Source organism: Canis lupus, chromosome 26 (genome assembly GCF_003254725.2).
Source record: "Canis lupus dingo isolate Sandy chromosome 26, ASM325472v2, whole genome shotgun sequence".
NCBI lineage: Eukaryota > Metazoa > Chordata > Mammalia > Carnivora > Canidae > Canis > Canis lupus.
In genome coordinates this window covers 2,061,975-2,072,988 of record NC_064268.1, presented here as the reverse complement: position 1 = coordinate 2,072,988, position 11,014 = coordinate 2,061,975, and the positions used below count along the sequence as shown (strand labels likewise).

At 45.9% G+C, this 11,014-nt stretch overlaps 1 protein-coding gene across 21 annotated transcripts in view; it reads right to left on the bottom strand.

Annotated features, from left to right (window-relative positions):
• Positions 1 to 6,060: 6,060 nt before the first annotated feature.
• RIMBP2 (RIMS binding protein 2) overlaps positions 6,061 to 11,014 on the bottom strand; it is a 225,363-nt gene continuing 220,409 nt past the window's right edge. For 13 of the 21 annotated variants that reach the window (XM_049101659.1, XM_049101656.1, XM_049101658.1 and 10 more), the window contains 2 exons: positions 9,632 to 9,766; positions 6,061 to 7,499 (listed from right to left, as the gene is read on the bottom strand). In XM_049101659.1, the coding sequence (XP_048957616.1) occupies positions 7,311 to 7,499; positions 9,632 to 9,766 (324 nt within the window). In that variant the 3' untranslated portion in view covers positions 6,061 to 7,310. Of the gene's footprint in view, positions 7,500 to 9,087; positions 9,135 to 9,631; positions 9,767 to 11,014 lie in introns of all 21 variants that reach the window. The other 8 variants (XM_049101651.1, XM_049101663.1, XM_049101655.1 and 5 more) reach the window with 3 other exon arrangements.

Sequence of the window (11,014 nt, the reverse complement as noted above, 5' to 3'; positions counted from 1 at the left end):
AGAGAGGGGGCTCCTCCCACAGACAGGGGGCTCCTCTCACAGACAGGAGGCTCCTTCCACAGACAGGGGGCTCCTCCCACAGACGGGGTCTCCTCCCACAGACAGGGGGCTCCTCTCACTGACAGGAGGCTCCTCCCCCAGACAGAAGGCTCCTCCCACAGACAGGAGGCTCCTCCCACAGACGGGGTCTCCTCCCACAGACAGGAGGCTCCTTCCACAGACAGGGGGCTCCTCCCACAGACAGGGGACTCCCCCACAGACAGGAGGCTCCTTCCACAGAGAGGGGGCTCCTCCCACAGACAGGGGGCTCCTCTCACAGACAGGAGGCTCCTCTCACAGACAGGGGTCTCCTCCCACAGACAGGGGGCTCCCCCACAGACAGGAGGCTCCTTCCACAGACAGTGGGCTCCTCCCACAGACAGGAGGCTCCTTCCACAGAGAGGGGGCTCCTCCCACAGACAGGGGGCTCCTCTCACAGACAGGAGGCTCCTTCCACAGACAGGGGGCTCCTCCCACAGACGGGGTCTCCTCCCACAGACAGGGGGCTCCTCTCACTGACAGGAGGCTCCTCCCCCAGACAGAAGGCTCCTCCCACAGACAGGAGGCTCCTCCCACAGACGGGGTCTCCTCCCACAGACAGGAGGCTCCTTCCACAGACAGGGGGCTCCTCCCACAGACAGGGGACTCCCCCACAGACAGGAGGCTCCTTCCACAGAGAGGGGGCTCCTCCCACAGACAGGGGGCTCCTCTCACAGACAGGAGGCTCCTCTCACAGACAGGGGTCTCCTCCCACAGACAGGGGGCTCCCCCACAGACAGGAGGCTCCTTCCACAGACAGTGGGCTCCTCCCACAGACAGGAGGCTCCTTCCACAGAGAGGGGGCTCCTCCCACAGACAGGGGGCTCCCCCACAAACAGGGGGCTCCCCCACAGACAGGAGGCTCATTCCACAGACAGGGGGCTTCCCCACAGACAGGGGGCTCCTCCCACAGACAGGAGGCTCCCCCACAGAGAGGGGGCTCCTCCACAGACAGGGGGCTCCTCCAGTTCCAATGACACGGGCCTCTCTACGGTTAGCGGGCTCCTCCCCACAGACAGTGCCCCCCTGGCAGCAGGATCTGCCCCCGCCACCCCCTTAAGCATCCAGGCCTGTTTGTCTTCAGCCTCTTGCTGACTATGCCTTAGTGTTCCCCAACTCACCTTAGTGTACCCCTTCTTCCTCTTGAGCATGGACTCCAGGGGGGCAGGGACTCCGTCCTCCTCCCTGCTATCTCCCGGGCTCTAAAGCAGTGCCTGGGACACAGCGTGTTCTCAGCTGTCTACTGAGGGATAAATCATTAATGCCACCCATAGTCAAGTGGCACTCCTGTTTCTTATGTGCCGTCAAGTTCGGGAACCCTCTCAACCCCACTACCTGCTTTCCATTCTGCTCACCTGGGGGCTTTAGAAACTACTGGCAGAGCCCCAGCATCTTCTCCTAGTGAGCATCTCGCTTGAGACCTGGACATGGGTGCACTCCAGTCTTCCCGGGGCTGGGACAACAGGGATCAAGTATACCAGGGGGCTGCCTGAACCATTCATGTGGGCAACATCCAATCAGGCTTCCAAGAAGTCAGACCAGCTCTTCTGTTGCCATTGCATTGCTTCCTTCCTGGGGGACCTGGACAAGTAGGCCCAGCCCAGTCCATCCTTGTCCACGCTCTCCAGTTTCCTGTCCAGTGCCAGGGTGTGATTGGTAGGGCCGGGATCGGGGCAGGAAGGAGCCCCTTGGAGGGGGACTTTATGGTCTCAGCTATTGCGTGGCCAGTGCTGCCTTAGCACAGATGGGCACCATGCCCCTGGTCCTGGGGCCTATGGAGACTCTACCTGCCCAGGAGGCGGGCCGGCCACCAAGCTTCATTCTTCGGCCCTGAAGCACCTGCCGTAATATGCATGCCTTTGCCATTCCCTGCCTGGCCCCAGGCTAGTGAGTTTGGACTTGTAGATTTATATATAAACACACATGCTACATAATCTTTCTGGACAGCACTTGCATTCCCTCTCACTCAACTTTTACTGATTTTTTATTAGATTCTATTTATTTGAGAGAGTGCAAGCAAGTGAGCAGGATTGGGAGGAGGAGCAGAGGCAGAGGGAGAAGTAGACTCCCAGCTGAGCCTGGAGCCCAATGCAAGGCTCAATCCCAGGACCATGAGATCATCACCTGAGCCAAAATCAAGAGTCAGATGCCTAACCAACTGAGTCACCCAGGTACTCTAACTTTTGTTTTAAATCAATTTTATTGAGTTATAATTTACATATCAGCAAATGCAATTGCATGAGTTTTGACAAATGCATACACTCCTGTATCTCTGCCTCAGTCAGATTTAGAAAAATATCTATTCCCTCCCACAAAAAGTTCCTTCTTGCTCCTTTGCAAACAGTCCTCATCTGTCCCCAAGTAACCAATGATCTGCTTATACCTACTCTGGAATTGTATGAAAATGAGATCCTATAGCATGCGCTCCTTTGTGTCTGGTTTCTTTTGCTCAAGATATACTGTGTTTCAAAGATTCATCCAGGTGACTGTGTAAGGGGTATATTTGCTAAGCTATGCTCCTCTGTCTCATTCCATTTTATGTTTAATCATCAATAGATGGATATTTGGAGTGTTTCACACTTGGGGCTATTGTAATAAACTATTAAAAATTCTGTTCAAGCCTTGATGTGCACACATACTTTCATTTCTGTTGGGTACGTACATAGACACAGAGCTGCTAGATCTGTACACTGAGGGTCTCTATGTAATAAGTGCTGCACTCCTGGCTCTGTCCTGCAAGGCGTGCGAATTCCAGGTGCTCTGCATCTTCACCAATGTTTGATGATGTCACTCTTTTCCATTTTAATAGAATTTTAAAATTCTAACTAAAATTAAATAACCCAAATAAGATAAAATTGCATGTAATGTAACATTATATTATTTGGGTTATTATTTGCATGTCCCTGCTGACGAATACTGAGCTTCTTTCTGGGTGCATTCTGGCCATTTTTACATTTTCTATAAAAGCCCTGTTCAAATCTTTTGTACGTTTTTTAAAAAATTGGTCTTATTGAATTGTAAAATGTCTATATATTCTAGATACAAATCTTTTGTCAGATATACGCGCACTATGAAAGTCTCCTCCCAGTTTCTAGATTGCTGTTTTGTTCTCTTAAATATCAAAGAGAAGATGTTTTTAAATTTGATGAAGTCCAATTATCAGGGTTTTTTTCCGTACAGTTTGTTCTTATTGTGTCCTACATAAGACCTCTTTCTGGCCAAATTTCTCCATTTTCTTCTAGAAGCTTTATGGTTTCAACTTTTTCATTTAGGACTGTGATCTGTTTGGGGTTAATTTTTGTACACCATGGAAGATAACAGTTTATGAGTTTCCCCCTCATAAATAACTAGGTCTTTCTGCAACATTTCTAGAAAACACCGTATTTCTTTCCTCTACTGAACTACCTTGGCACCTTTGCTACAAATGAACGTGCCACCTACATATGCATTTACTTCAAGACTCTCTAGTTTGTGCCCATGACTTCAATGTCCACATTTTACAAAAAACAACACTGTCTTGATTACTATAGCCTTACAAGTCTCAAAATCAGGTGATTAGAGACTTTCAACTTTGTTCATCTTTTTCAAAACTGTCTTGGTGATCGTAGATCACTTCCATTTCTGCATTATTTTTTTAATGCAGTTAAAGCAAAGGCCTGCTGGGATTTTGACTCCATTCACTGAATCAATAGATCCACTTGAGAGAAATCAGAAATTTAACAATATTACATCTTCTAAACCACGAACATATTCTGTATCGCTTTAAGAGCCCTTTTGTATCTAAGCAATGTTTTATAATTTTCAGCACACAGGTTTTGCTCATGTTTTGTTAAACGTGTTCCTAAGTATATCATGGTTTTGGTGAGAACATAACTAATTACATATATTTTTATTATTATACCACTTCTATTTGTACTTTAATTTCTGTTTTAATTGTTCCCTGCTAGTTTGTAGAAATACCAATGATGTGTGTATGTTGACCTCATTGCTCCCCCGGGGGGACAGAAGTTGTCAAATGCACTTCTTCTTCCCAACACATTCTGTAGCTCTCTTAGCATTTTCTACATACAGTTTCGTCATCTGCAAAAAAAGACTATTTTACTTCTTCCTTTCCGAAGTATATGACTTTTCTTTCCTTATTATGCTGATGTCTTAATTGTGGCATGTGTAATGTTGAACATAAGTGGTCAAATGGATGTCCTTGCATTGGTTTTGATGGAAAAAACACAGCCCGTCTTTTACTATTAAGTATGGTGTTGGCTGCTAATTTTTTCAAGTTGAGATAAATCCCTTCCTTCTCCTAGTTTCCTGAACAGGTGTTAAATTCTGTCCAATGCTTCCCTTGCATCTACCGAAATGATCAGATAGCTTTTGTCTTCTGCTCTATTAGTACAATAAAATATATTGGATTTTTTTTCCAGAAAGTTAAGGCAGCCTTCATTCCTGGGATGAGCTACAACTGGGCATAGAGTATCAATCATCCTTTTAATATATTGCTGGATTTAATCTGCAAGTATTTCATTAAGGAATTTTTTTAAAATTCATGGTGCACTTGGTCTGTGGATTTCTTGTAATGTCTTCATCTAGTTTTGCTATCAGGAAACTGCTGGCCTCCGGAGTTTGGGCATTTTCCTTCTCTCTAGAAGTTATATACAGTTTGCATCATGTACTCCGTAAGTTTTCAGTAGTATTTATCAAAGCTAAGTCTGCTCATTATTGCTTCAGTTTTGCCTACATTTGGGTATGCCTCCATACTTGGGGATATTTGTAAATATTTTCAAAAGATTTAGAAGAACATTAGTCCTGGCCACCTTTGCTAATTTTTTTTTTTTGAGAAATTGTCACCAATTGTTTTTTACCATGGTAAATAAAGTATACATAGGAAAATTTACCATTTTCACTATCTTTAGACATGTAGTAGCAAAAAATGCATCCATGCGGTCGTTTAGACCCTAATTTCTTACCTCAGTATTTCTTGAACTGGAATTTATTTTTTTAATTTAAAACATTCCATTTGATCTAGGATTTTTTTTATTTTAGCTCTTCCAAGTTTATTCATCTCGCATAACTAAAACTCTATGCCCTCTGGCCTTCGGCAGAGGCTCGGCAATAAGATTGTGCAGTGTTCTCTACTCACATCGTCTGAGTTGTAAAGTTGCCAAAGGAAATTTTTTTAAGATTTTATTTATTTATTCATGAGAGACACAGAGAGAGAGGCAGAGACATGGGCAGAGGGAGAAGCAGGCTCCATGCTGGGAGCCCAGCGTGGGACTCGATCCCAGGACTCTGGGATCATGCCCTGAGCCGGAGGCAGATGCTCAACTGCTGAGACACCCAGGCATCCCAGGAAATATTACAAACAGGGTTTGAATTCAGCCGCAAAGCCTCAGCTGTATGTGAGTGTTCCTCTTGCACAAAGAATATCGCCTCAGTGCGAATCACTTCTGTTGGCCCCAGCAGGCTGTTGCCAATGGTGCAAGAGTGACAGCATTTTGTAAATGACTCCCTGAGTGTTGGTCACAACTATTTTAGAAAAAAGGGAGTGCCAGAAAAGGCAAGGCTATCGAGTTTTTCTTGTTTGCACGGGAGAACGGAATCCCATGAGGCTGCTCTGATAAGAAGTGTTTATTTTTTATTTTTTTAATAATAAATTTATTTTTTATTGGTGTTCAATTTGCCAACATACAGAATAACACCCAGTGCTCATCCTGTCAAGTACCCACCTCAGTGCCCGCCACCCAGTCACCTCTACCCCCCGCCCTCCTCCCCTTCCACCACCCCTAGTTCGTTTCCCAGAGTTACGAGTCATGTTCTGTCTCCCTTTCTGATATTTCCCACTTATTTTTTCTCCTTTCCCCTTTATTCCCTTTCACTATTATTTATATTCCCCAAATGAATGAGACCATATAATGTTTGTCCTTCTCCGATTGACTTATTTCACTCAGCATAAGTGTTTAAAACAAAGATACAGAAGAAATGGAATTGTATAAAATAACAAATTTTATTTCTAGAAAATATCTTACACTAACTGTACACATGCACACACGCTCACGGTACTGAACCACACACAGACTAATTTCCTTTTAATAAATGTACCACATACTAATATATTACAATTTACAATATAATTTTTGAAGACACAATGGGAAAAGCTTAGTCATTCATTTATAAACCTTCCATAAATTACAAAAGAAAGGCAGTCTGAAAAGTATGTATAAAGAGTAAAAACAATTTACAAGTGGACAAGAAATACAAAAGAGTAACCAATCAAATACATCTGCCAGCAACTTTGTAAGTCTCTTGTTCAAGTGCCAATGATGAAGACTAGTGTGGAGCCATTTCAAACAGACTTAAGCTTAGGATGTTGTGGGTGTGGCGTGTGCATCATGGGGACTGCTCTGCTGTGTGCTGTTTGCTGGGGGGCGGGGGAGGAGGTCTGTGTATGGCATGTGACAGATCATGGAAGTGACATCAATCCATGTGCCACAACATGTAACACTGAAAGCAGTGAGCATATCTCAGCTTTTGGGCAGGTTGAAGGAGTGGTGCTTCTCCAAACAAAGTGACTTTCTCTCTTTCTCTCTCTCTCTTTCTCTCTTTTCTGAATGATCTAAGTAAGTAAACATTTTCTGTGTGTCGCCCGGCTCACTCTGGGAAGGCAAAAAGCTCGGGGTTCAAAATGCGCAGCCTGTACAACTGGATTTCAAAGCACTGTGTCTGTGAGAATGAAGAGCACTGAATGCACGACACATACAAAGTGTACACCGTAGCTTTTATTAGACAGTACAAATCATTGTGCATTAATAAGGCAAAACATCAAGGCGGTTAAACTAGGAATTTCAAGACCAGAGTTAAAGTGAGTTATGCGTCATGAGGCAAGCATTTTGCAAAGGGAAGAAGGTGGAAACCATTCCTTTAAGGGCGGATGACAAATGCACAGAGACCGGAAGCACAGGTGGGGAGTGAGCCACAAAAAGCTACTGGCCCCTGTGTGTCGGGGAGACCCCGCCTCCCGGCAGGCCGCAGGCAAGAGCGGTCGGAGAGGCTGGGAGGGAGCACCAGCGGCTCTTTGTCCTTGCAGTTGGCTTAAAGTGGATGGTAGTGCAAAGAGCATTTCTCTACTGGTGTCAGGGGAGGAGAGTGTTTTTTTAGGAAGTACTTGAGTCATGAAAGCCCTAGTTTGGAATTAAAGAGAATTACATGGATTGGGGAGTTGTCCAAAAGCACAAGGATCATTTCACTGCACCCAGCTTTTTCAGCAGTTTCTTGCCTCTGGAAAGCAGCCCCTTTTTCTTTTTCGAGGACATTTCCCTGCCTCTCCCAGGACTACCAGTACCCATAGATGACGGAGGTGACCCCGAATGGAGATGGGCTGTGGGGGATGGCGCTCTCCTTGCTGTACCTGAACCCTCAGGAGGAACCTAGTAGGTACAGTGTGACAGTTTATTGAGTGCATGAGCGCCAACAACATCCATCCGCTGGTAACATTGCACTGCCCCATTCCCCACCAGGAAAGGTAAGGGATGGCTCGTGTCTTCCTTTGGGGTTAAAGGATGCCACGAGCCTCGCGCACCCTCCCCACGGCAGGCCTAAGAGGGAGGGAGGGTCTAGCCATCCGCGTTTGGTCTGTGGTTTCTTTGTCTTTGGGGAAGGGGGATGCCATTGCTTTGGCAAAACAGAGCTAGGTAATAATTTACTTTGTAAATTAAGACCAAAAGCGGAGGGAGGGGGAGATTAGGTTATAGTGAAATTGGCCTAGTACCCATCAGTAATCTTAAAAGCAAAAGTTCTTAAAGGGAACTTGTTGGATCTGAAAGCACCGGGGTGTGGGGCCAGGGTGGGGGTGGGGGGAAAGGATAGAGAATGCTGATCTTATAGAGTGCATTCCTGGGGGAGTCAGTACACTGTAGCAGATGGCACACCGGTTGAAAGAAAAAAAAAAAAAAACTAAAATGAACCTCAATCATAATCAAAGGAAGCTTAAAGGCCCTTATCGCATGCTTTTGTTATTTCCAAGTGATTGGAGATGAATTTTTGCCAATAGAGAGCGCACAGTAGTGCCTCTGTGTGCTTTGTGGGCTTACTCAGCAGCGGGGGCTCTGGTGCCCGCCTCCCATCTGCGCGCACCCCGGTGCACACCTGAGAGCACAGAGTCTCCTGTCCTGCACTCCCTCACCTCTCCACACAAAGCTCTGCCTAACATGAGTGTTCAGTAGCCAGCAGGCACGTGATGGGAGCCAAGGGCTTCAAGCTTGCTTGGATTTAAAATCAAGGTCTAGTTCCAATGGAAAACACCTAGTAAAGCATCCCAAAGTACACCTGAAGATACCATCTGTTCCATCTAATGTAATCACTGCAGCTGCATGTCTCGTAAAACCTAGTATTGCATTGGTGCCCAGGCAGATTGGCCTCGCGGCAAACGCCCGTGTGCTCAGAACACTTGTTTGTGCTTTAGGGAGGAGCATATGCTCTCTCGAAAGATAGAGGTATGGCCACCTGACAGCACCTCGTGGGGAGTCAAGCCGGCAGGTGGCGTGTTCAGAGCCAAGTCTGGATCGCTCAGTGCTCACTACTCATCTGCTTGATCTCGAGTTATGTGTTTTTAAAGGAAAATTTTCCTATAGTAAACATCATTGTTTAGGTTGTGCTTTTTTCCAAGAGCGGCCAACAATGCAATATGCAGCTTGAGTTACGAGGAGACGTCGGAACACTCTCTACGTAAACAAACAATTAGCCTCTTAAGAAATATGTTCCCAATGTTGGCCTTTGAAATATTCTTAATGTAAATGGTAGGAAATGAGTAGTAAAGATGATTATTTGACTGCAAATCTAGTTGCTTTACAACTGAGATCGAGTAAGAGCCTACTATTTTAGGTCCAATGTTTTTTTGAGACATATTTCTTTTTTGTTGTTGTTTTAACCCCACAGTGAAGCCCTGCATCTCCCGCCCTAGTCCGCTAAGGCCGCTGGCACCGCTACCTGCACGGGTATCTTCAGCTGCTCACTTACGTGGAGGCTAGAGTGCCTGATTAAGGTGTGAAATGAACACTCTTCTTCTGTTTCCAAGCAGATGAGCAAAGAAATAAAAATATATATATATAAAAATATAATATATAAAAACTGGCAGTGATGAAATAAAATAAAAATGAGACACTACACATGAATGTTCTCTAATAGTTAATTATGCTGGACAAGGTCTCTGGTGTTTGGTAAGAGAACTAAAACCCTAGCAGGACAAATGGCCAGCCTGGCCACCGAACGGAAGGGCTAGTCATCCCCTTCACTCTCAGCCCAACCGGAATGTGCATCTACAGTGTAGGATGGGGGCTCCCTTGGTGAGGAAAGGCAGATTGGTTAGAATCAAGAGGGGCAGTTTTTGTGAAATAAGCATAAATTAGAATTTTTAGGCACAACCCCCATGAAAGGGCAGAGAAAAAGGATTCAGGGCATAGGCTTTTCAGCCTAAGATGCACAAACACCCACGCGAGGACTCTGTTGAACCGTATGTGGCAGAGTGGGACAGGAGTCAAAAGTGTTGGGAGTGTCTGCTTACCCGTTTTGCCTTGGAGCGCACCAGCGTGTCTCGGGGGTAGTGGCACGGCACGTCAGACAGGTAGACTTCCACGTCGTCAGGCACTTCTTCCAGGAAGTTCGAAGGGACAAGGCCTTTTTGCCCATTAAGCTCCCCCTAGAAACACAGAAGAATGAATTACTCTCCTTTCCCAAAACCTACCTCTTGCTTTGGTCGTAGGGGCAGAGCTCCAGGTAAAGTTGCCTGGTAGGTTCGTTCTGGCTCAGGAGTCAAAGGGAGTCCGGTGGTTCCAAACCACCCTGATCAGAAGAACAACCCTGGGACATGCTTATGGGGCAGGGTCCTGTCCCCTCCCCAAGGGCCTGTCTGGGGTGGAGCTGAGGAAGCTGTGGTTTGGTCACAGGGCTCAGGCAACTGCCAGGACCAGTCCTCGGGACCGCCCAATGGAGTGGCCCTTCACCCTGGCTGACCTCAGCATCCTTAGGGATCTTTAAAAACACCATTTGCACAGGCGCACCAATCCAGACAGACTGATCCCCTCCCAAAGCAGAGGTGGAGATGGGCAGCCAACAGGTGGTCCAGTGTGCAGGCCAGACAGAGAGCTACCGATCTGTCCCATGGACGACCACATTCTCACTCTAAAAATGTAAACAATCTGGAGGACATGAAAGTGTCTGTTGATACCTTCTCAAAGGTAATACTCTTCAGGCTCATCTATTCCCTTCCAGAACTTTCTCTCACATATCTATGCAGGTACATAGTTGAGGTCACCATCCACAGCACATCTGTACCAAGTGGGTAATAGCCACTGTGTCACTTCCTCCCCACCATCCCCAATGCCCACCAGTGCCCAAAACCAAGTCCCAGGCTGGCTGGCCCCAGACTACATGGGAGCTTGTTGCTCTGTTTGCAAGTCTAGGAAATGACAGCATGAGATGGGCAGCCCACTCCCTCAGGATTAGAAACTGCATCCAAGGACACAACCAACGGAGCAAAGAGGGAACCTATGGGATGGATGAGAGAATATCTGCAAGCTATTTACGGAGGGCTTCATGTCCAGAGCACACAAAGAACTTAGCACAAGAGCCCCATTAAACAGCACTGGGGGTTATTCTGTATGTTAGTAAATTGAACACCAATAAAAAATAAAAAAAAATAAAAAAATAAAATAAAAAAAAATAAACAGCAGACAACGGACTGACTTTGATATTTCCCCGCAAAAGACACACAAATGGCCAACGCACATGAAAAGATATTCAACATTAATTAATATTAACATCTTAGGGAAGTGCAGGTCAAAATGACAAGCTACCACCTCACATCCATGAGGACGGCTACTACAAAACAAAAACAAACAAAACACCAATTAAAAAAAAAGTGTTGCCAAATACATGGAGAAATCAG